Source organism: Sceloporus occidentalis, unplaced genomic scaffold (assembly GCF_023333645.1).
Source record: "Sceloporus occidentalis isolate IW3139 unplaced genomic scaffold, rSceOcc1.0.p SCAF_6, whole genome shotgun sequence".
Lineage (NCBI taxonomy): Eukaryota > Metazoa > Chordata > Lepidosauria > Squamata > Phrynosomatidae > Sceloporus > Sceloporus occidentalis.
In genome coordinates this window covers 68,334,673-68,361,415 of record NW_028316986.1, presented here as the reverse complement: position 1 = coordinate 68,361,415, position 26,743 = coordinate 68,334,673, and the positions used below count along the sequence as shown (strand labels likewise).

Genomic DNA, 26,743 nt, shown 5'->3' with positions numbered 1-26,743 from the left:
GATTCATGTTCCCCCCCAAACCTCTGAATATACAGACGAATTTGTCCCATCTCTGCTTTATCATAAGGTGACATTTTCTAACACTGGAGAATATCAATATCGCAATATTTCCCTCTTGTTTCCTGAAAATATGTTGAATTCATTTTGTTTCAGTGTGATTTTTTCCTAACTAAGGTTTACGCTCCCATCCAAATAGCCCCCAAGATACCTGTATATTACTAACTTCTGCCTTCAGTTGGACCCAGAAGATCCCATTTACATTATTCAAAACATATACAGTGGATATGCTTCTGAAGTCTACATGTGACAGATGTCACCATTTGGAATCATGACTGAAACTACCGTAGGCCAAAGAAATCCCCCAAGGTGACGTGGCAAATGGGTTAGGTAAAGAAACCACTTAGTGACAGTGACAATCACATGAAGCATGACATGTTGAAAATGATCACATCCAAGATCTCTTCCAAACCGTAAATTAATACATATACATTATTTTGCCTTCGCTATATCAGTGCATTCTTACTTCCCCATATGATCTGCTATTTCCAATTGGAGAATTCTGTCCCAATAATTACGGCAGCTAAATTCACTTTTTCAGCATTTTCTTCTATTTTGAATGTTGTTGGATGTGGGTTTAAACAGGTCAACATAACTGTATTGGTAACTTCATTTTGACCTTTAAAACAAGAATTTATCATTTCTACCTAATAATAATAATAATAATAATTTTTATTTTTACCCTGCCTTACCAAATGCATGATCAAGGCGGCTAGACAATTTTCCAAATTTCAGTTTACACAATGTTCCATATACCTCTAATCAATGCCATACCAAGGTATCATTTTTGAAGACTTCATAAATGATGATACATATGAGATTGCTTAACCTTTCCAAAAAGAGGATGTTAGAGTAAACCCACTAAACCAACAGGAACTTGCTAAATCAACACTTACAGTCAACTGGTCTACTCTAATTGGGATTTGTTTGCAATTCTGCTGCAAGTGAAATTTGTACAAACACAACTACTTTAACCCTGCATTGCATACAGACTGTTATACATCAAAACCATACTATTCAGTTTGAAAATATTTTCCCTCTGAGCTATGGAATTTCTGTTTCAGTATTCATAACAGATATCTTATTGATTTTTATTTAGCTAAATCATCCATATGCTATATCATATATGGGAGGGGGTCAGTGCTTCTTTTAGGTTCTCTTGGGCAGACTGAGCTCTTGCCTTTCATTACTCTACTCAGAGAAGGGAATGGTTCTTTTTTAATAAGAGTTAATAGCATACCCTTAACTTTTATCAAAAAGAAAACCATCCCTTTCTCTGATCAGAGTAGTGAAAGGCTTTTTTGAATGCCCCATCTGCACCTGGTCAAATCCCCTGCACAACACACAGCCACCATTTACCATAGTTTTCCACCTCATCTATCTTTAAGGTGGAATTTAAGGAATTATGCCTGCCAGAATTCTTCAAGTTCTTTGGCATTTTTTCCTATGCTTCCTTTATAGCCTGAGTTACATACCCCTAAGTTTTACCCTCAACTTATCCACGGGTCACATCAAAACCCGTTACTTTGGGGCCAAACCTGCCCTCAACCTATACATAAAGTCAATTTATACATGAGTATATAAGATATTGCAGACTGCTAGGACATTTGCAGAAATCAATAGCAATCACTGGGTTGCAAAACAGATTCTTAAAACAAAAGAAATTCCAGCTTTGGCAAATCACAGAAAGTAGACAAAGTTTAGAAAAATCCTCCAAAAGGTAAAGAAGGTTGTACTAAGACATATATTTTCATTGAGGTGCAATAAAGAGCTAGAAATCAGGATGATTTCTTCTTGTCATTTACAAACTACTAATTACTATACTAACCTGGTTTCCCCCAGCATTATGACATTCATAGACGCCAACAACGCCATCTGCAAAATGGCCTAAAGTGTCAAGGCAATTGGTTCCTTGTTGCAAGGCCCCAAAAGCTATATCTTGGTGATCAGGTACCCTGAAAAACAAGAAACCTTTTAATTCTGACCAAACGTCAATATTAAAACTCACTCTGCCTTGAGAGCAACTCAGAGGTGCTTGTACACAATACAATACAATTATTTTCTACAGCGTTCTCATTAGCAATTCTCTCAGCAAATCTACAGACTGTTTTTTTTTAATTCCTAAAAGTTTCAAGGGTATAATAAAAGTAAGAAACTGCAAAGAGGCAATTTCTCAATGAGCAAGACTTTGAGTTTAGACGAGTTCAAAAATAGTTATGGAGGGGGCATGAGAATGCAAGGAGCTACTAATACAGATATACATTCAAAGTAACTCAAATGTATTGGGCATGCACCATTTAATTTCAGCACACAAATTATTCTTGCAAGACCCACCTTCTCCCTTTAATATACATTCAGACTGACCTAAAAGAAAGATTGTTGTATCTCAAACAAGATTCTGATAAGTATAAACATTTTGCCACAGGTTGGTCTGGTTAAAAGAATTCTTTTTCTCTATATGTATAAACAGCCTAACTCCAAGCAGCCCTTCATGCTGTTGAGTTCCTGGTACCGTATCCGTGGAACTACTTTCATCCATCAAGTGAGACAAGTGAAGAGCTATGCAAACCCCATCCACCATTAGCTTTTTCTAACATAGGTTCCATTGACCCCAGCAGACTTTCTTTGGCGGGACATCCCTTAAGGGGAAAAGGTTTCCCTGCCCCAGAAAAAGGAAAAGGTTTTTCTGTCTCTTGTCAGCTCAGGATGCGTTCCTGTTGTAGCTTAAATGAGCTATTTTTAACACCTTTTAATCACCCTGTTACATGAACAGTGAAAAAAAGATTATGCATACTTTAGTCATTGTATAGTAATAGTTCTTCCAGATTAATTAAGACTGAGTGCTAGGCTCAAGTGGTACTTTCACAGAAGCAAATGAATATAGCAGTGGTGGCATTCATGCCAGAGGGGCCATGCAGAACCCTCTTTGTGGGAACGCGTGCCATCGCCTCAGCACAGATTTGCCAGAGTTTGTTACTAGAAAGCCAGAGGCATGTGGCACTTTGCAATAAATAAGTAAGTTTTGGATTGTAGTTTGGGCACTCAGTCTCTAAAAGGTTCGCCATCACTGGAATATAGTATGGATTTTTTTTTCCATTTGGTTTTCTATTGAATTAGAAAGCCATGGCCTCAACCAGGAGTTTCCTGGCCAGGACTTAGCACAGTATAATTCCCATGAGTGCATATACATAGCCCTTAGGCCCCACTTTACTGGCAGATGGGAGTATAGATACAAAACATCAGATTTTGTGACTGCCAGGAAGCATCAGGCCTGTTGCTGAAATGGCTAGGCTTGACCGAAAGTGCAGAAATGCCTATGTATTGTACTCCCAAATATCTGATCTTATCTTGGCAATTACTGTGCAACTTTTTCACAACCCCATTAGGCATGGCTCCCACAATCTCTCTTTGGCATTGACATGAAGTAGGTAGCCTATTCCAAGAAACACCATTTTATATTTGATATACGTACCAAGTACTAAGGCTCTTAAGAGTACACTGAAAAAAGTCAGAATAAAATGAAGCTCAAATGACAAAGAGAGATGGAAATAAATTTCCTAATCTAGTGTAGATGAAAAATCTTGACCTGCACACACAATAAGATACGCACCTTAACTCAGGGTACACATTTTCAAGATACCACTTGAATGGTTTGCAGTTAAGTCTCTTTCTCAACTCCAATCGGCTTTGAATACTATTGAGAGAAGAAAAGCACTGTTTATTTAATTTTTTAAACAACTATCTTTAAAAACTGACACAGTCTCTGCACTGTTATTTCCATAGTTAAAATTGTTTAACAAAGGGCCTTAAGAGAGCTAACAATTAATATTGTTGTGTGCCCTCAAGTTGTTTCCAACTTATGGTGACCCTAAGGCAAACCTGTCATGAGGTTTTCTTGTCAAGGTTGCCATTGCCAACCTCCGTGTCTGAGGGAGTGTGACTCACCCAAGATCACCTAGTGAGTTGCATGGTCAAGTTGGGATTCAAATCCTTGTCTCCAGAGTTACAGTCCAACACTCAAAGCACTACGTCATGCTGGCTCTCAATTAATAGGTATCTTGTATATGCAATTTTAAAATCAAGAAACCTAAAATATATTGAATAGTTCAAAATCAATTACTTACTTGCCATAAGGTACATTTCTGGCTGAAGGCACTGCTGCATAATAGAAGTTTTTGTATTCATCCATCCAGACTTCTGCTGCTCTACGTGTATTTCTGTTAACAGTTCATAATACAGAATTTATTTCTACTCTTATCACTGAAGTAGTTTCCTTACTTCTTCATTACAGGGTGGGTGTACTGAAGCCCATAGATCACAAGTGGCCATCAAGGTATTTTCTGTGGCCACTGGAGTCATTCTCCAAAGCAAAAATTTATTTTCCATCCCAAAAGAACCTCCTTAACTGAGAAAATCATACCAAATAGTAATACTAGTCAGTTGACAGACTAGTTTTAATTGTGCAAATGTACTCCTGGCCACCACAAAATTCTGACTTTCCTAAGCTTTCTTTCTTACTTTTGAGTATTTTGAGTCAGATCTTTTGCTACTTAGAACACTGCAAGAACAGGCCAAGATGTGTGATGCTACATGCCATTTCTTCTCCTAATCTTCTTTTAACTCCTTTGATTAGGGTTTGTCTTCACAGGATGAGGACTCCTTCAAATACAGAATCAAAACAACTAATTCTGTGTAAAAGATTTCAGTTGTAACTTTGATCACCATCAATTTCACACCCTACCAGGTGCTACTGAATTGAGTTTTGTGCCAATATTGATTGGGATTCTGTTAAGAATCCAGGAATTAATGATAAACTAGCACATTCCAAGTAGTGTCACTTTCTGGAACTCTGCTACTGTGATCAGACGTTTTGTAGTCCATTTGAAATTTCTTCCAGAACACCTATACTAACAGAACTGTCCCCGCCCCCCCCCACCAGAAGTTCTGAATTTCAATCTGTAAATCTCACTATTTCCTAATCTTTCCCCTCTATTTTAATACTGCTGTCCATTAGGATTGTCACATCTATAATCCATTCAGGAGGTTGTATTACAGATTATAATATGTTTTAGGGGTGGTATGGGAAAGTGAATGGAACCATAATTCAAGTGTGAATCACCTTGCATGGGCATATACTTAGCATTGTCCAAATCATAGAAATAAGAGAGATTCCATGGGGAATATATGTAGCATTTTAAATGCAAGACTCCATGCTTCTTACCACAGGGGATTGGAATATGTGGCCTTCCAAATGTTCTGACTGAAGAATGACTGTAAAGTATGATGGGAGCTGTCCAGCAACTTTTAGAGGGCCACAAAGTCCTCATCCCTGTCTTTCAGACATGGATAGATGCAATACTTATGCAGACAACAAGCAGGCCAATACAGATCTACATACATGTGTGTGTGAAAGAGAGAGAGCTTATGGATACAGTCTTGATATCCACTTGTGAATTCTAAAGATAGCATTGGTATCTAAAAATGCAAAATACTAGATAAAGCAATTAAATGTATAACCTGTTTGCAATATTCTGATTGATAAGGAGCTCCACATCATCTTTTTATTCAAACAGGCTTGTCATGGAAGCTTTTCAAGTAAGTGGGGGGGATGCTGATTTTTTTTTGCTTTTATCATTGAGTTCTAAAAATAATTTTATACATTAAAAAAACTGAATGATGTTATGACTGTTTAACTGTGCTTTAACTTTTTTATTATCAAGTTTTTAATTTGCCTTGGGTCTCATGCTAGTAGAAACATGCCAAATAAAATAAAATAAAGTAAAGTAAAATAAAAATCAGTTATGTGACCTGAAAAGATAGTAATGAACTTTAATTTCACTTGCCATTTCTTTGGATAAGGACTAAATCCTAGTTTTCATCATTTAACTTGAAGACAAATTACCTTGCAAAAACAGTACCACTTCCTCCTGGAAAGGTATAAGGATGTTGTTTACGAAAGACATGGCCAACCCTGCTGCATGGGACTATTTCAAGGCTTCCACCACACTGCCACACACGGAATGAAATCTCTGTCATGGGAATGGGGGGGAGAGGAGAGAGAGTAATAAAATCACATACAAAAAAAACACAACATTCAGACATTTTTCTTTCTCTTTCCCAGACTCATGTGAGGCTTTTTGGTCTCTAATTACATATTACCTTTTAAAACGATGTGTGAAAATTTTACTGGATGTCATTATATCTAATAGAAGGGAATTTAGAAGAAGCCTAAATTTTGTCTGTATTCTTTTTTAAAACTGAGAAGCTTATGTTATCTATACAATTATTAAATATGTCCCTTCAAAAAGAACAAGCACTTTTTACCCTTGCTGTTTAAAATGACTAAAAATATTTAAAATTCAGTATTTAATAGCTAACAATGACTTTATGGGCATATGTAATTACGTGAACACTGGAAATAAGGACCAATAATGAAAGTGTCAGCACAAAAAGAATGATCTTACATGTGATAATAAGAGATATAAAATCACAATCCATCTTGAACTAAGGTGCCAAGTATCTACTAGGTCTGATAATCAAAATTAATTAGCTCAGCCCTCAGGTAACTATTTTCTAATAGATTTCTTAAAATATACATACAGAATGATTAGGCCTATGGGCTATATGCCTTTCTTTGATGTGGAACATCAAAATATGAGGAACATCTTTTAAAACTTTCTTAAATGAAACACTTTGGCAGTTATGTTTAATTAGTGAAAGATTTTTGAAGCTTTTAAAAAATAACCCTTTAAAAAAATCTTGGGCAATGTCTAGCTAAGTCACAATCTCCCTCTTCAATTCCTTTCCCCACGCCAACAAAGCTCTGATTTTAGAATGGAGGCCTGCTGTGGTTGACTTTTTGCCAATAATCCACTTAAAGTATTAACTATCATTTTAATCCACTCCAGACAGAGATCTAAAGGCCATGAACTCACAAAATTAGGTTACAGTATAATTTGCTTTTCTTCAAAAAAAGTAATTCTCAGGAAAGAGTCATACCTAGATTTTCTCCACCCCACACATCCATCATCATATCATATTTTCCGAGCTCTTCAAAGTAAAGTTTATCCATCACAAAGAGTCCGCCAGCTATCATTGGTGTTCTAAAGAGAGATAAAGGATAAGGGTGGAATTGCACATTATGTACTTCTACAGGACAATCAGATATATTAAAATTCGAACTGAGTAATTTTTTGTTTGTATCATAAATAAAACCATTTTGTTCAGTTCTGCTCATCTGCATAAACCACCACTTTAGAAGAGTCTATCACACAAATAACATGGTCCTTAGAAGAAATGGTTATTCTCAGAAATTTGCAAATGTGAGGCAATATGCACATGTGAAACCACTATGGCACCAGCTGTAAGTTTGTTTCCAAGTCCTTTAAAATAACTACGGGTCCTCCAGCTTGTAAAGGATCTTGATCCAGACCATAAAGGGTCTCGATCCAGCCTACAGTATGGGTCCTCCCCCTCTCCCGAATAATGGAAAAAAAGAAACATTGTCCTTGGTGGATTTCCTTTCTTGCTCTTAGCTGATACTTTTAGGAACTATCTGAGTCCTAATGTACAGCTTTGTCCCTATATCCCTAACACATATCCTGGGCTACAAATTTGAATTATCCAACATTGTCTGTACATTTAAGATTTCATGGTATGCATAGTAATTCAAGAACACTCTGCCAAGAATAACTTGGGAGGTGGGAACTCAAAGTTACACTTACTAAGAACAACAACATTTTTTGTGAGGGGAAGGGTGATGGCAGGAACATACTTTATGGGAGCAACTGGGTTTCCTTGCCGTGCTCTTCTTTGTTCAGGTGTCATGTAATCCCACTTGAATACCAAATTCCAATCAAAGCCTAAAAGGTTGGGGCGAGGGGGGGGGGGGAAACAATAGCACAGAACAGATATTACATACATAGGTCAGATATTATATTAATGAGTTTCCTTTGCCTTGTATCAGTCTCTTGTTCCAGCATTACATTGTAAGAAAGCAGCAAGCAAGACAGAAGCAGGAACTGTCAGTCTGTGCAAACCAACTACACACAACTACAGTCCCTCTTCACTATCTGGAATTCTTTGCTACTATAGTTCACGTTCATGTACAGTGGTCCTTCCACATTCACTGGGTTGGGGGCACAGGACCCTCGCAAATGTGGAAAAACCACAAATAAAAATACACTACATCTCTCTAGGAATAAATTACATACAGCTCTCTAGGAATCTCCAGGTCCTCCAAAGCAACTCTATGGTCAACATCTGCCAGAAGCTGACCAAAGAATCATGCTGAAGAACCTACAAATGGCTAGAGAAATGTTTTATCTAGGAATCTCTAGGTCCCCCAGTGCAACTCTATGGTCAACTTCAGGAATAGCTGCACCTAGAAGGATCTAGAGATTCTTAGAGAGAAAATATTAATACTGTATCTGCAAATACTCAAATCCGCAAACATCAAAACCACAAAGGTGGAGGGCTGGCTGTAAAAATGCTACAATGATTTCTCCTTAAATAAGGGCAAGTTCTGATTCCTTATTTGCTTACATCTCATAATTTATGCCCTCTAGTTGTTCCCCCATCAGCCCTGACATACCTGTCAAGCTGTCTGGGGGGCAGGAGTTGTACTCAAAATTATCTTCAGAGTGTCAGAGTGGGGAAAGTTCATCTACCCATATTTCTTTATTTCAGGTTCATAATGTGTATGGCTTGTCTTCCCTATTTTTGTATTTCAGGTTCACTTAACAATGCATTGATAATAGATTTTTTTGTTATAGATTTTGATCTTGTGATAAAAGGCAACCATTGACTGCATGACTATTATGTGGTAAATTATATGTCTTCAAGTCAACTCTGACTTATGGTGACCTATCATAGAATTTTCATAGCAAAATTTATTCATAGGAGGTTTGTCTTTCTCTTCCTATTACATTGCAAGAGAATATGACTTGTTCTACGGTTTCTATGATGGAGCAAAGAACTGAACCCTGGTCTTCTGGAATGCTGGTCTAACATTCAAATCAGTGGTCCAACATTCAAACTGGCTCTCTATATAAATGTATCAAATACATTATATAAATAATTTGTTTATAAGAAATAATAAATAAAACGTCTACATGTTATGCAAAATCATTTTTGCAATATATCAATATTCTGCATGTGCCACAATGGTGTATTACTTAACCACAGTGTGACTGCTATCAGATATTAAGAAGAAGAAAACAAAGTAATTGAGTGCTAAATGTGCAAAGCTGGTTGTACAGATAAAAATGTATTCTGGGTGGCAAAAACAATATATAAGCCATATTTAAGCACTGTTCAGAAGGGTTTTTATTTTCTTTATAACTTGAGTTATCATAAAATAAGCATTTTATCTGTCTAAGGAATGAAGGCTGGTTTATGCTTTTTTAGCCAGATTATGCAAAAAGGCAGTGGAAACTGACCTCATCAATTAGAAATGTGCAAATAATTTCAACAGAAAATTAAGGCAGTGGTAAAACAACAACAACAATGCAACAAGGCTATGAACATAGCAGGCTTTTAATTATTTTGACAGCAGAAGATAAAACTGTTTTTACCATTTTTTCCACATGTGTACACATAGATTTCTTCATTTATTTTATTTATTACATGCACTGTAAACCCTCTATTTCCAATGAAAATAAAGCTCATGATAGCTAAGTTCTCTTCTGCTTAGCCAATTTCTATCAAAAGAAAATATAACCTCAACTTCTTTGCACCACGTATTTTTCAGCACAAAAGAATGATGTACAGTAATATTACAGTACAATAATAATGAAGGTAAAATACTTTGATCAGTAGAACATCTTTTAAAATGGTATAAAGCATATTTCATGGCAAACAATGTCATTAACCCAAAATGTGAGGATAAAAGCTACTACTGCTTCAAAGACATTACTGAGCCTGTACTAGTATACACTAGAGCAAACATTAGGGGGCTCTTCTGTAGCAAAAATCAAAAACAGAATGTAAAATATCCTGAAGGACTCGGAGGAATTAGACAGTAATCTAACATGAATGCATCAGACCATTTTGATCAGACCAGTTCTACTTATTGTTAAGCTAAAACCAAAGTGTGCACCAAGATCATTTATATAGCGCAAAAACAAGCATGGGAAGGAGATCATCTTTGCCTTTTTTCATAAATTAGTCAGGTCACCACCATCTGCTTGTAAAAGTTATCTAAAATTTAATTTTTTTCTTCAAGTTCTTCTCTCTCAACCAGCTCACAACTACATTTGATTTCAATGTGATCTTACAGATAATTATGGGGAGAAAAGTAATGTATGAATTGATGGTACTTTCAAATACAGCGATTTCAATAATCATGCCACCTCAAATGTCTACTGCTGTGATCATAAAAAGTCACTGGATAGTGCTCACCAACTACTTTTGCCATAGAACAGGCTACCCAGGAATGATTACTGGTGACAATACTAAGAATGGATATGTTACCTAGTCTGCAATCTTTAGACCTTAATGTATTCTTTTGTTTTCCTCAAAGAACAAGATTTTCATTCTGGAGTAAGTTTTCTTAATTAAGAATTAAGTTTTCTTAATTCACTATATTTACAATATACTGTAAACACAAGAGAATACTCAGAGTTGGCTTACTAAAATACTTAAACCTGAATTTAAAAAATATTTCTGAATGCTCTTTCTCACCTTCCTGAGAATGAAATAAATAGTTACTAATTTTGTTGTTGTTGTATGCTTCCAAATCATTTCCGATTTATGTTAACATTATCACCAGGTTTTCTTGGCAGTTGGATTTGCCACTGCCATCCGCTGAGGCTGAGAGTGTTTGACTTGCCCAAGGTCACTCAGTGGGTTCTATAGTCGAGCAGGAATTCGAACCTGCCAGGGTGCAATTAATCATTTTGGAGCGCTTGGGGGCCAAAATGGGAGCAAGGAGTTCAGGGTGGCTCTTTAAAACACCAGTGGTAGTTGTGCCCTCTACAGGTTGCCTACCACACACCAGAATACTCCTCACCTGATAGCTGAGACTCTTTGCACTACTGGGAAGGCTTCAAGGAGATAGAAAAGAAAATATATCCTTTACTTTTGCTTTACCCCTAAATTAATACTCACACACAAGATTCCTGCTTTAGGCTGGCTAGAAACCTGAACATCAGCATTTCTTGACTACACAGAAACAATCTACTATAGATTCCCCTGTTATCGTATAATGCTACTCTTGCATATGTGGCCTTAAAATTCTAAATCTGAGAGAGCATCAGTTCTTTTTTGTTACTTACATAATGTCTTACCAAGCCAATGAGGTGTAATGGTCTGAGTGCTGGACTATGACTCTGGAGAACAGGGTTCAAATCCCTACCTTGACATGGAAACCCACTGGGTGACCTTAGGGCAACTTACATTGTCTCAGCCTCAGAGGAAGGCAAAGGTAAAAAAAACCTCTGAACAAATCTTGCCAAGAAAAACCTGTGATAAGTTCCTCTTAGGGTTAGAAACAAATGCCTTACTATTTTGTAAAGTATGTGCATACTGCAACAATACACAATAAATATTTTCAGTCTAAAATAGTTTAAAAGATGTCTCTCATTTCTATCACAATTATCAGGAACCTAATGCCAACTTCATTTCAAGGCCTTTATTCAAAACCTCCTGAACTATAGAGGTATTGCAAGGATTTTGTACAGGTACATACCGCCTTTCAAATCAGCTGATGCCCCCACATACTGGAAGTTGTCCATATTAATCACATCAATTATAGGAGACACAACTCGGGTCCTGTCCTGGAAAACAAATGAAACAACAGTTAGTATATAATGTTCAGATGTGGAAGGCTGGTAAACTTTTGATATGATGAGATGTATGTCATAAAATCCATGCAAAGGCATTTTCCTTGCCCATCCCTCCAAACAGAGCTCTGAACAGAGACTGTCAGATTAGAATAGTGCCTGCTCTAGTAACCTCCCAACTGGAATAATGTAATATGCTGTATATGGGGCAAACTCTGCAGTTCATCCAGAAGCTTTCCTGGTGCAGAATACATTGATCAGTCATGTAACCAGTACCCCAGGGGAAATAAGTTACCAGTTTGTTTATTGCTAAAAGCTATCATCCACTACATGTCAATATAATTAAGGTAAAATATAAACAAAGTACAGTAACAGTAATAAATTTAAAATACAATACAGGTAACATGGAAGTGATACAAAAATGTACAAATGCAAAAATATAAAATCTTCTTTAATATAAATTAAAGAAGGAATGATATAAATTATATAAATTAAATATAAATTAAACAATATTATATAAATTAAATTATACAAATTAAAGGGGGAATGATGGTGCACTGAATCTGAAGGGGCTTCACTGGTTGTCTATTTACGTCTGAACAAAACTCAAAATGCTCACGACTGAAATATCTATTTGAATGCCTCTCTTTCTACCAGTCAGGCCAATACATATGATTGTTTGGGAAGGCTCTTTGGCAAGTACCTCAGGTATATTTTGAGGCAAAAAAGGAATGGCTTCTCAGCTACAGCACCATGCATGAGGAATATCCTCCCCATCATAATGCTGTTTCAACTCAAAACCTTTTTGCTTGCCTAGGAATTGTAAATGGCTCATTTTGTTCTGTTGTATTTTCTGCCTTTTCCATTTTGATTGCACTGTGTGTTAGCTGCACTGTGTACTGATTTATTTGTATTTGTGCTTTGCCCTGTCATCTGCAAGGATGAGGAGCAGGTTTGACATGTTTTCACATATAAATAAAAAGTAAAATGTATTAGGAGGGAAATGTTTCTCTGAAAATATATTTGTCTTGCATGTTTAACTCCCATTTGGGTAATGTTATATCTTATTTATATAGTAGCTACTATTTTATAAAAAAATATATGGTGCTATTACTACAAAAGCATGTTACAACCCCTGTTCCTGCAACAAATGAACTGGTTTAGATATGAATAACTGGTTTAAATTTTACAAATATGTAGTGAATAAATTTGTACCTCATCCTTAACCTACAAAGTATCCAGTGAAGGACATCCGATAAAAGACTTGTTCAAGGAATCTCCACTGAATTGTGTCCAGGAGGCAGGAATTCAAATTTAAGTTTCCCACATTCCAATGCCAACAATCCAGCCAAAGCACCACACCTCTCTGAATTTAGAAATAAAACATTTCTCCTACAGGGTGAATCTCCAACAAAATGCTACAGCATGGAATGGTTCTGTTTGGTATTCTAGTCAGGAATGTCCCCTCCTCCAGAATAGCTAATTCTATTTCATCTATTCCCAAATCCCTAAAACAGTCACACAAAAAACTAAGTCATGAAAATAACCCAAAATCTTCAGAGTACTCCCCCCACTGATTTTTCTGCTATATTAGATTTAACATTTCTCGAACCATAGGGTTTCCATTAGTAGGCTGATATCTACTTCATGTGTAGGTGGTTCCATTTGGCCACATAAGCAATGCCATAGAAGGAAATGATTACTGCAAAGTCCAAGATAGTACTTGCTAAGCAGAACATGCTATATCTAACAAGTATACCATTTGCCATGCTTCTAACACTGCCTATAAGAACAATGACATATTATATAGAAGTTTCCTAAAATTAAAGGGAACACCAAACAAAAGTAACAAAAAATTGTTTTGCAGAGAAATAAATTTTATGTCAGCTCTACCATAATTCAAGATATAGACCTTAAAGGCGCCAGGTCCCATCTGATCTTGGAAGCTAAGCAGGATCAGCTCTGATTGGTACTTGGATGGGAGACTGCCAAGGAATACCAGGTGCTGTAGGCTATATTTCAGATGAAGGAACTGACAAAACAACCTTTGAGTACTTCTTGCCCAAGAAAACCTATCAAATTCATGGGGTTGTCATAAGTTAATAGATGAATTGAAGGTACACAAACAAACACATCTACAGTACTAACTGCCTTTTCATGTACACAGGCTACTCCAAGCCCATAATCACTGGGAATGCTCATGGTGTAATTTCTGATAGGGTGCTTTACAGAACTTGTTATTGTTTGCCTTCAAATCATCTTTGATTTATGGCAACCCTAAAGCTTTTGCTGGCAAGATTTGTTCAGCGGAGCCTTTCTCTGAGGCTGAGAGTGCAACTTGTTCAAGGTCATCTAGTGACCAAGCTGGGATTCAAACCCTGTTCTCCAGAGTTGTAGTCCAATGCTCAAACCATTACCACACTGACTCTTATACAACTACAGTACTATAATGTCCTAGATCTATAGCTCTACAGAATGATGCACTCTCAGGAATGATATCGTAAGCACTACTGGAAGGCTTCCTAGAGCACTTGCTCCTTTTTGAAGAAGAAATGCCTATCCCAAGCAGCTTGGATTTTGCTTTCAAAAAGAATTTAAAAAGGGATTAAGAAAGATGAAAGGATGAGGAAGGAAGTGTGGGTTTTGGCCATGATGGGCGCTGCAACCCCCACTGGGTTCAAGAGGAACCCATAACCACAGCACAATTTGGTGGGAGGGGGTAGTAATGGCAATATGTAAATAATATGAGACATGAGTTGCATCCTCTGGGACAGAAACCTAAATGTCTGCCCAACAGATGTTAGAATTCTTCTCTTTAGAATATCATTCCAAGCTATGCATGCACCATAATTATAGTGTCATAACCCCCTCCCTCATTATAAGCCTGGGAAATGAAGATACACTTTCTGTGGCAACTGTTCTCATCCTGGTCTCAGTTTTAAAATGGTTTCAAATAAAATCTGAAAGACTAACAGACAAGAGTTTTTTTTTAATGGAAGCATTTGTAGACATTAGCTTAAAATTGATTACAGCTATTATGTTCTAAAAGGCACCACAGGATTTGAGTAGGACCACTTCTGGCCCAGTAGTCTGTGCTCCCCATAACTAACCTCAGCTACCCTCTCCAGAAGAGGCTCCAGCCAGTGTTCATTGCATTCACAGTGACTATCCAAGAATGTTAGTACTTTAGCCTGGGCTGCATCTGCTCCTCGAACACGAGAACGCATCAAACCTAAAAATCAAGATGACACATTAGACAACTGCTTGTATGTTCACCATTTCATCATAAGATGCAGTCTAAGACAAGTCCAGTTACAAAGGTAAAACAATTCATTTACTGATCAACTTCCCTGGTGCTAAGAATGCCTTGAATGTAACTTCACAGCATTCTTGAGGCCTGGAATCTTGCTGCAGAGGCACTTCAATTCCCCAAAACAAGTTTTCTAACATATAAGAGCACTCCCTCTCTGCCATTATCCATGCTGCTCTGACAGCAGCCACAGCTACCATGTCGGCAAGCTTGGAGGAGGCACAAGATCAACAGGAGAACAAATAAGAGTTCAAATTGGGTTCTGAACTAACAGAACTAGATTCTAGTGTGGGCTTTTGTTTGCAGGAAATAGCTCTATTTGCCAACCCCAATCTTGAATCAATCTCAGGTGACAGGCTCATCCATCACTAACTTCCTAGAAGCTGCTGGTAGTGGAATTAAGAAACCTTCTTTCCTTACAGTGCTTCTTAGAGGGTTTTAAACAGAGGCTAGATGGCCATCTGTTGGGAGGGGTTTTTTTTGGTGGTGTATTCCTGCCTTGCAGGGGGTTGGATTGGATGCTCCTTGTGGTATCTTACAACTCTAGGATTCTAAGAAAGCAGTGAAGATGAGACTTCATTATTGTTGTTGTTGTTGTTGTCGTCATCATCATTATCCCACTATTTGATTGAAAAATGCTAGAATATTGGGTGGACTACTTTTTACAGTGTTTTGCATATATCTATGACCTAGGACCAAAGCTGGACTGGAGGTAATCCCACACAAAGCAAGAGATGGTGGTTTAGTGGGTATATGTGGGGGCAACACAGCAGAGGGAGGATTGTCTCATTCCTGTTTCTGCTGACAGAAAGAAATACTACAGCAAAAGCACTCCTCTGGATTCTGGCCTATGATGTTAGAATTTACAAGTGATTCATAGAAAGCCTGATAACTTAGTCAACAGTTTTTCAATAAAAGTACCTAGGAGAGAGTTCACTGCAATAGGAACAACTGTCAAGCTCTCTAATTTATGGTAGTCCAGTGAAGCAATTAGACTACTGGCTTTCTACATTCAGCTTCTAAAGCCTTTGCACCCAGGGAGGTATTGGTTTAAGGAGGCCTCTGCCACCATGAAATGAGAACATTTAGAAAGTAATTCAGAAGACAGAATAATAAAAGCTATCAGGCTGAATAGTTCTCTCCTTTGTGCAGTTTGTTACATTTCATATCCTCCACATACAGGACTTCCAGGAAAAGCAATTGCTGCTATTGTTAACAGAAGTATTTCTCTATAGAATTTATGTCTTCATTTTTTTTCCAGTCCATACAAAATGCTCACCTTCCCTGCGATCATTTCTAAGTATCCGTACTTTTTCAATTTTACCTAAGAGAGCACCATCCTCAGCTAGGAAAGAAAGAGGCAACATTAATTAATCATGCACTCATCTGAACTCAAGGTTAAAAATGTGAAAGATTATTTTTCCTTGTCAAACCACATATAGGTTCCAAGTTTTTAAGATATCAAGTAACTTCTTTGCTGAGTTAAACCTACTTTGCAATAGGAGAACAAATAGGTCTCAAATTGGATTATGAAGTAATAGAACTAGATTCTAGGGTGGATTTTTGTTTTTAGAGAACAGTTCTATCAATAAACCATTCTTATACTGATGAGAATTTCAGCTCAACAGAACTTGAAATTATAGAAGACACACTCAGCAGCCCAAGATCAATCACAGGCTATTGTTACTTTTCGTCACAGGCTAGACTATGCATATCAAAAAGCAAACGGTTGACAAGCTATAACCACATGTTGATAAATATGTGTTGCAACTAAAGAACAGAAACCAACCAGCCAAAACTGCAATGACACATCTAATATACAACCAATAAGTCTTTTTATCTACATTGCATTTTTGTATTTTAAGAGAGACTTACAGGAATCCTGTGCCAGTACTTACGATCATTACTGTAGTCATCTACCAAAATGATTTCTTTAATAAGATGGGGTGGACTTTTTTTGAGAACACTTTAAGAAAGACAGAGAGACAAGAAGAGAGATGGTCAAATGAAAATTATTATTTAATTGTTATACTAACACACTGTAGTGATTTCTTGTAGACAAAACAGTTTCACACATACCTGACAACTGTTCGAAGCAAAGCTGACCGTGCCTCATTATGAAAGGTGATTACCACACTAGTTGCTGGTAAATCTACCCGCCACTGCTTCCTCTGGCACCTTAAAAATAAAAACCATTATTTTTTTTAAATATTAGCTCTATACCTTCAACAATGCCATCTAGGCACCTATTAAAATTTCACTTTCACAGCATGCTTTCACATCTTAACTTCTAAGAGAGAAACAAGAACATAATGTCTGAAGAAAAACAATTGCCATTTTATGAAATAAGTCTAAATCTTAAAATAAACATAAAGACAATTACTGACTATCTGATTTGAAAAAGATTGAACACTTTGGATCACTTATTGGGAAGAGGGATCTATTTTGGAAAGGTCTGGAGCTATCTTTGGTAGGCATTCATTTTGTGTGCAGTATTTTTTGTATTGTTGACACCTTTTGGTACATTACTAGATGTAGCATTTGCCTTATTGAATGCAGTAACAATGTTAGAACTTGTGTTTAAATCTTGTTTTTCAAGAATGCTTTTGAAGAAGTTCACTGGCTTTTGATTCTGACATTGTGGATCAGGTATCAGTTCATGTTACCATTCCAAAGTTCCACACCATCTTTTACTGCAATTTATACTGACTATCCCACTTGGGGGCAGGGGTCAACTTTAGCAAGGCAGATACTTATTATGTTCAAGAAGCTGCAAAGTGAGAGGGCAAATCTATATGACTCAGAATGTCCTTGACAATGGATAAAGTCAAGGCTGCAAGCCATATCCACTTTGGTCCTCAATAAATAGGCAGCTTTTAAAAAGTATTGGGAAGTATTTGTAGTTTACTCTAGTGCACCATTCAGTTATGTTTAAGTCTAATCCAACCAATAATAGCATAATATTCCCTCTAAAGCTGATCAAAATCAACTGCTTTAATAGAGCAAGTTGAATCTAGGTCTTCTAAAGTGAATCAAATCCCCAAATATTTATTATACCCATATAAAATTAAGCCGCTTAAAAGTTTTGCTGGCAATAGGACAGAAAAGCTCTGTTAATCTTCTGTTTATTCCTCTCCAGCATTAATCAGTGCAGGTAAAGGCTTCACATATTTCTGGATCTCTTCTAAACATATGACATAGGAGCAAGAGAGCATAAATTGTTTTTCTTTCACATACAACAATTCTGTTTTTAGTCTACTTTATATATTTGAATAGGTCCTCAGACTTCTACCTCCACCCAGAATAATCCTAACATAACAAATAGAGTAGAAGATGAAATATCAATCTCAGAACTACACCATACTTCTCTTGGCTTCAACTCTTTAAAAAACAAAATCAACTGTTGTTTTTGTTGTTTGTATCTCACTTTCCCCAAAAAAGCTGGGACTCAAAGCAACCTCCAGTTTAAAAGCACAGTTCAATTTAAAATCTATAAAAGTGACAAGTTAAACATAATTAAACCATTACAATATTAAAATAGATCATTTGTTGAAAAATAAAATACAGTTTTAAAAGCACTTAAAAACCATACACTTTAAAACAGTACAGCACCTCCAGGACAGTCTTTAAAAGCTTTCTGCTCTAAAAGCCTGTCTGAACAAAAAGTCTTAGCCTTCTGGCAGAAGGACAACAAAGAGGGGACCATTTTGGTCTCCCTGGGAAGGGAATTTCAGAGTCTGGGGCAGCTACCGAGAAGGCCCTCTCTCACAGCCCCATGAACTGTGCTTGTGATGGTGGTGGGACCGACAGAAGGACCTCTCCTGAAGATTTCAGAGCCTGAGCAGTTCATGCAGGGAGATACGGTCTGCCAAATAGCCTGGACCTGAGCCATATAGGGCTTTGTTTTAAGTGAAACTAGATTATTTCCACCCTCTTCCTGACGAAGTAGAAGCACACACTTTTTTTTTATATTGCTCTGCTCCACCATGGTTTTCTCTTAGATGGGAAATCTGTAAAACCTGTGCCTGTTTCATTTCAGGCTGCAGTGGAGGTTTCACATGAACAAATTTGTGCTTTGGTCTTTCCCAGCAGAGAAGGAGCTGAGCCTCCTTAACATCAGGTAGCGCCGCCTAGTGGCACCTGGTAGGCAGGGAAAGATAAAAAGCTAAGCACCAGGGGCCTGACCCCGCCCCGATTGGCGGAGCGACCCCTGGGAACCCCAGTTTTCTTCCTGCCTAGCTCCTGGTAGGACACTTTTGTGCTTGCTCTCAAGCAAAGGATACAGGATCCAAGACTTCTCTCCCCAGACTCTCCTGGCTTGTCTTCCTTCCTTCCCTTCCCTACTTCCCCTCCCTTTAAAAAAAACACCTTGCTTCTCTCCTTTCCCTGCTTCTTCCCTCCCCACTCGAGACTATGGCAGACAGTCAGGCAGCCAGGACAGCGGGCGAGTTCGTCTCCACCCAGCCCGAGCCAGCCCCGGCTTTGCCTGATGCGTGCTCTGAGGCCCCGACAACAACCCTCAGGGTGGCCAGAAGCCATGCCAAAGCCACACTCTAGTCGTAAGAACTAGAGCATAGCTTTGGTGTGGCTTTCGGACTCATATGACACGTGCATTATTTAAACAGCATACCTCCAAAGTGACCCGAAGCAGCTTTATTTTGGCCTGTCTGTACGGTGCCCACAGACAGGCAAAATAAAGCTGCTTCCACCTGCTTCGAAGGCAGAGCATTTATATAATGCATGCTTCCAAAGCGGGTGGAAATAAAAACGAGGCTGCACTCTAAGGCTAAAAACTGAAACAAGTAGAAGCCGGGATACTCTGGCTTAGTGAGGAAAATGCGCATCCTCACGCCTGATATAAACAGCCCAGTGCCAGTGCAGGACTGCGGCAAAGCAAAGAGATGAAAGTGCAACAACTCCAATGGATGTAATTACACCATACACAAACCAGACAGTATGGGGGGGGGGGGGGCTCTGTGATTGGAATGGCATCTGGGCAGGATGTGGGAGGTAGTTGGAGGTTGTAGGCAGTATGTTTGTGTGAAGTTGCACATGTATGTTGGGGAGGTGATGAAAAAAAGTACCCAACTTGACATAGGTTTTCAACCCACTTTCAGAAAAAGCAGGATAAAGCTGCTTTTTCCTGCCTGCCTGCTCCAGCCCTGAGATTCACTGAATCAACTGGGTACACATTTTGTGATGAAACTTGTAAAGAGCCTCCTACTTCATATCATGTATGGCATATTTTAAATTGTTCCCTTTTAGTCTTTGTATTTATATCCTTTTCCTATTTAGCTTGACTGGAGAATCATTTTTAACATTGAGGAATCTGATCCAATTTAAAATAAAAAAATGAATGAACAAATGCATGCTCTTTGCACATATTACTGTTAGCTGCTTTAGAGTCAACCTTGACTCATGGCAACTTTGTGGATAAGACATGTCCAAGACCTGCTATCCTCTTTCTCTCTGCTCAGGTCCTGCAGGCTCAGGCCCATCACCTCCCGGATCGAGTCCAGCCATCTGATTTACAATCTTCCTCTCTTTTTGCTGCCTTCCACCTTTCCTAGCATCATTGCCTTTTCTAACGAGTCTTTTCTTCTTCTTGATGTCCAAAGTACTACAAACTCAATTTCACCATCCTGGCTCCCAAGGAGAGTTCAGGCAATTCTGGTCTAGGACCCAATTGTTTTTTTTTTTTTTTTTTTTTTTTTTGAGGGGGGGTATTCACAATATTCTCAGCACTCTTCTCCAGCACCACACCTCAAATGAGTTTATTTTATTTCTGTCTGCTTTCTTTATTGTCCAGCTCTCACATCCATACACAGTGATGAGGAATACAATGGTTTGGATGATCCAAGTTTAGCATTCAGTGTTACATCTTTGCACTTTAAGGTCTTGTATAGTTCTTTTATAACTATCCTTCCTAATCCTAGCCTTTTTGACTGCATTCCCCACTCTGGTTTAATTCACAGTATGGGAATTTTTTTGACTATTTCTATTTTATCGTTATCTAGGATGAATTCATGTAGTTCTTCTGTGGTCATTATTTTTGCCTTCTTAAAATTCAGCCTTAAGCCTGCCTTATCACTTTCTTATTTGACTTTCTTTAGTAATTGTGTCAGGTCTTTGCTGTTTTCTACTAGTAGTATGGCGTCATCTGTGTATCTTATGTTATTAAAGTTTCCTCCTCCAATCTTCACTCTTCCTGTTTCTGAGTCTAAGCCTGCTCTGTGTATGATATTTTCTGCACACATGTTGAACAAATTGGGTGACAGAATGCATCCTTGACTTACTCCTTTGCTGACTGGTAACCATTCTGTTTCTCCTTATTTGGAGAAATATGTATATTGCACATATATAGGGCAAGTTTTAATTTTGGAAGGAGAGAGAGATACAACTCAGTTATTTGATGTTGCCCATCTCATATGTTAGAAGTGAACTGTTTTTTTAATTACTATCTTATTTTAAGAACAACAAATGCAAAACACACTACACAAACAGACAAATACATCCATAGGTCTGCTCCTTGAACTCCATCTAGAATGAGATGAAATTTAGTGTGGGGCAAGGGGAGATTTAGCGGTAGGAGGGTGGAATTACAATATAAGGGAAGGCAGGATCAATGCTTAATACCTATCCTGCCTTCCATCCACCCTGCTAACCCAAAAGAACCGAGGGTCAGTCCAATCGTGCCACGGACCCTGTCTCTGCTCCTGTGCAATGCCAGGTCAATCAAGAACCCATATTATTTATGATCTTTTGGATGATAAGAACTGCGACCTGGCTTGCATTACTGAGACCTGACTGGGGGCTGAGAGTACTGCAGTGTGGGCACAGGCTCTCCCAGCCGGGTACGCTGTCAAGGAACAGACCAGGTTATGTGGGCGGGGGGAGGTGTTGCCTTAGTCCATAAAAATACTCTTACCCTAACCAGGAACCCCATCCGGAAAACAGACTTCATTGAATGTATTTACCTGACCCTGAAGGCTAGGGACAGTCTGGGGATTCTGTTGGTCTATCGTCCACCCCATGCGCTAACAGACTCCCTAGCCGAGCTGACACAGCTGGTCTCGGAACTGGTGTTGGAGTCTCCCAGACTTCTTGTTCTGGGGGTTCTCAACATCCCTTTCGAGGCCGGCTCACAAGATCTGACAGGTGCGGCTCGGGAGTTCATGGCTTCCATGATGGCCATGGGCCTGTCCCAATTAGTCTCGGGACCAACGCATTGCGCAGGTAATACACTCGATGTCGTCTTTAGTACGGATTGGGACAATCCGTGGGCAGAGGTTTGTAGTACCTCTGCCCTATCATGGACGGATCATTTCCTGGTTGAGGTCCGACTTAAGGCATCTACCCAAATCCCCCCCGGGGGTGGAGGACCTATTAGAATGGTCCACCCTCGAAGGCTGATGGAACCCAAAAGGTTCCAAAATGCCTTAGAGGGGCTTATGGTTGGATCTGATGGCGATTCTGTTGATGCCCTGACTAACATCTGGGATAATGATCTCTCCAGGGCTGTACACAGCATCGCTCCTAAGCGTCCTTTCCGGCCCACTTCTAACAGAAAACCCTGGTACATGGAAGATCTCAGGGAAATGAAGCGGGCCACGCAACGACTACAGCGCAGCTGGCGGAGACACCGGTGCTTGTCCGATAAGACACTCCATCAGGCTCTTTTGAAGTCTTATGGAGTGGCAATAGGTGCAGCAAAAAATTCTTTCTATGCTGCACGTATTGCATCTGCGGAGTCGCGTCCAGCAGAGCTGTTCAGGGAGCTAACTCAGCTCTCCCCTGCCCTGAACCCTATTTTAGAACCAACTAAGGCCTGCTGTGACGACTTTAACAACTTCTTCGCAGATAAAATCTCTCGGATAAGGGCTGATCTCGATGCTGGCATTTCATCAGACACAATAGGAGAGGTGTCCAGAGCTTCTGCGGACTCTATTAAACTGGATCATTTTGAGTTTGTTGGTACCAATGAAGTGGACAAGCTTCTTGGAAGTGTTAGGAAGATGACGTGCTCTCTCAATCCCTGTCCTTCTTGGCTGACTGCCCAGGGTGGTGATACGGTTACACGATCATTGTGTCGCATAATTAATGCATCATTCAGGGAGGGAAAATTTCCATCTAGTTTAAAATTAGCAACAGTTAAACCATTGCTTAAAAAACCCTCCCTGGACCACCTGATAAGAAACAACTATAGGCCGGTCTCACTACTGCCATTTTTAGGTGAGGTGATCAAGAGAGCAGTTGCCTTCCAACTCCAAGCTGTCTTGGACGAAACTGATTATCTGGACCCATTTCAAACTGGCTTCAGAGCGGGTTATGGAGTTGAGACTGCCATGGTCGCTTTAGTCGATGATCTCCGTCTGGGCATCGACAGGGGAAGTGTGACCTTGTTGGTGCTCTTGGACATCTCAGTGGCTTTCAATACCATTGACCATGGTATCCTTCTGGAACGCCTCAGGGAGTTGGGTATTGGGGGCACTGCGTTCCAGTGGTTCCAGTCCTACCTCTTGGGCAGATTCCAGATGGTGCAGTTGGGGGACACTTGCTCCTCTAAGAGGGAACTGATATCTGGTGTCCCTCAGGGAGCTTTCTTGTCCCCCACTTTGTTTAATATTTACATGAAACCGCTGGGAGAGAACATCTGGAGACACGGGGCGTGGTGTTATCAGTATGCTGATGACACCCAAATATGCTTCTCTGCGCCTCCGACTGATGCAGTGACTAAGGATGGAGTCTCTCCTGTGAATGCCTGCCTGGAGTCGGTAATGGGCTGGATGAGGGAAAACAAACTCAGTTTGAATCCAGAGAAAACGGAAGTACTTGTAATAGATTCCCCAGGCCCAAGGAAGGAAATTTATCCACCTGTCCTGAATGGGGTCACACTTCCCCTGAAGGACGAAGTTCGCAGTCTAGGAGTACTTCTGGACTCGTCTCTGCAGTTGACATCTCAAGTAGATGCAACGGTCAGAAGTGCTTGCTATCAACTTCGGTTGATATGCCAACTGCGACCCCTACCTGGGCCAAAGGGACCTTGAAACTGTGGTACATGCTCTGGTAACCTCTCGCTTAGATTTCTGTAATGCGCTCTACATGGGGCAACCCTTGTACCAAACTCAGAAGCTTCAGTTAGTACAAAATATGGCAGCCAGATTGGTCACCGGTGCATCTAGGTTTGACCATATAACACCTATTCTGAAAGATCTGCACTGGCTGCCTATTCGCTTCCGAGCACAATACAAAGTGTTGGTTATTACCTATAAAGCCCTACATGGCTTGGGCCCGAGTTACTTGAGGGACCGCATCTCCCCATATAATCCGCCCTGCACACTCAGAACAACCGGGAAGAATTTGCTGGAAATTCCACCTTCTAAATATGTTATTACATCCCAGATGGCCTTCTCAGTATCGGCCCCACAAATCTGGAATAGTCTCCCCGAGGAGCTCCATCTGATCACCCCCCTGGAAACATTTTAAAAGAGGCTTAAAACCTTCCTCTTCTGTAAAGCCTTCCCCCCTGGAAAATGAAGTTATTTACTTGATCCCATTGACTCGCTGCCTCACCCTATTCAATGATTGTTTTTATATCTGTATATTGTACATTGTGTTATTGGTTTTTATCTATTTTATGATATGTCTGTAATTGGTTTTAATTCTATGTAAATTGCTTTGATCTTCTGGAAAAGCGGTATACAGATAAAATTTATTATTATATTATTATTATTAATTCCACCAGCTAACATGTTTGCTTCTTTACTTTTGGACTTAAACCACCATAGTGGTATTATAGTGTGAATGCCATCAGATCAACAATAAACTCATAAGCCAAAGAACCCAAATGCTGATAGTACTAACATGAACTCAGATTAAAATCACACCAAATGATTTACTTATACTCAAGATCTTTCAGAAATCAATACTTATTAGTTTCAGGAAACAGCAAGTAAGTACAGCAAAACGTGTTACATGACAATTTAGCAGGCCGTGCATCACTCCTACTGTGCAACCCTCTCCCAAATTCTCATAGCTTTATTCTTGAATCTATAGACTGTGGATGGACAATTACCACAGAGCCAATTTTAAGAGTAGCCAAAATGTTCAAGAGATATACGGTGGCTTTGGTTTTTGAGTTGGCAAGGTTAGTTAAAACTACACAACAATTGGCTACATATCAATAAAATGAGATTTTTAAAAGGTAAAATTAAAAATGTAAGAAATATTACTAAATTCAATATTACTAAATTACTAAAGAAATATTACTAAATTCAAAAATTACTAAATATTACTAAATTACTTACTTGCTTGTTTTCTAACACAGAGCACACTTTTCAGTTTAGGGGGTATACGCTACAGAAACCTATTTAGAGAGCTATTTGGTACTTACTGATCATGTCTAGTATCTTGTACACTTCTGTCCATGCGCAGTTTATCACTCTCCACTTGATTAAATTTATTACGAGCATATGGGTCTTGACCAGCTTTGACCATGGTAACTCCAATATAAGCTTCCTGGTCAAACTCCTGCCACCTAACCTTTCCTGAGAAAAAGAAATACAGCTGTTAAAAGATTTAAACACAAAAATACTGTTTCATACAATAATCACTTTACAGAAAGTATAGCAAAGCTTCCAAATCCTAAAAAGTAAAAAAATAAAAAAATCCTTCCAATTCACTCAAGTGGCATCCTGTCATACAGTGAGTATCTTGAGCTCGGCATAGAATTTCCACCCTTGAGTCAACCTGCCCTATGAGCTTTATTCTAATGTTCTCAGCCCACACTGAGCAGCTGGTGCACAGATCTAAAACATAATATATTTGCTTGTGATAAACAAAGAAGGATAAGCTATTATTGAATTTAATGTGATTCAGTTTGTAAACTAATAGAGCTGCTGCAGTGAAGCTCAATTAGGATCAGCAACATGGCATATTGGGGGGAGGGGGTTAACTCTTCCACCACCTTAGTTCTAATGAGGTCACATACTCTTCAGCTGCTTTTTATACTAGAGCAGGAATGGGAATCGTGTGGCCCTCCAAATGTTTTGGGGCTATAAGTCCTAGCAGCCTGCACAGCTAACAGTGGTGACTGTTGAGAGTTGCAATCCAACAACCTGTGGAGGGCCACTTGATTCTGACCCCTGCATCAGAGCCAACTGCAATCTTCCCCACAGCAATACACTGGAAGAGATTTTCAATAGCACTGTGGTGGGAGTGGGAGGCTCTCTCCTTGTGACAGTTCCAATCCAGAGGCGAGCTGCTGGTTTTATTTTACACATATCAGTAACTTTAAATGCATAAATACATCTGCCTTGACACCCATTTTAGTACCTTATAGAACACTCTATATATGCCATAGCATCTTTGCCTAATGCTGATATATCCACAAACCACTGAACATGAAATACTTTGATTTAAATCCATCTGACTCTTGGTGGGGCTTAATCTGCTTAAATTCATCTACTCTAGCCTTACAAGTTAATGAACTGAAGCAAGTGGAGCAAAGCATTCTGATAAGAACTATGCCAGATCTATTGCTCATTTGAGCTTGAGAATGCCTTCTCATCAAAAACGAATCAACACGAATGGT

General features: G+C 39.0%; 1 protein-coding gene across 5 annotated transcripts in view; it reads right to left on the bottom strand.

Annotated features, from left to right (window-relative positions):
• Window positions 1-26,743, bottom strand: part of GALNT2 (polypeptide N-acetylgalactosaminyltransferase 2) — an 87,818-nt gene that overhangs the window by 4,835 nt on the left and 56,240 nt on the right. For 2 of the 5 annotated variants that reach the window (XM_089529946.1, XM_089529947.1), the window contains 13 exons: window positions 25,544-25,697; window positions 17,230-17,328; window positions 17,049-17,116; window positions 16,430-16,495; window positions 14,951-15,072; window positions 13,753-13,872; window positions 11,747-11,834; window positions 7,832-7,919; window positions 7,057-7,160; window positions 5,960-6,086; window positions 4,182-4,274; window positions 3,668-3,751; window positions 1,886-2,012 (listed from right to left, as the gene is read on the bottom strand). In XM_089529946.1, the coding sequence (XP_089386072.1) occupies window positions 1,886-2,012; window positions 3,668-3,751; window positions 4,182-4,274; window positions 5,960-6,086; window positions 7,057-7,160; window positions 7,832-7,919; window positions 11,747-11,834; window positions 13,753-13,872; window positions 14,951-15,072; window positions 16,430-16,495; window positions 17,049-17,116; window positions 17,230-17,328; window positions 25,544-25,697 (1,340 nt within the window). Of the gene's footprint in view, window positions 1-523; window positions 677-1,885; window positions 2,013-3,667; window positions 3,752-4,181; window positions 4,275-5,959; window positions 6,087-7,056; window positions 7,161-7,831; window positions 7,920-11,746; window positions 11,835-13,752; window positions 13,873-14,950; window positions 15,073-16,429; window positions 16,496-17,048; window positions 17,117-17,229; window positions 17,329-25,543; window positions 25,698-26,743 lie in introns of all 5 variants that reach the window. The other 3 variants (XR_016281736.1, XM_089529949.1, XM_089529948.1) reach the window with 3 other exon arrangements.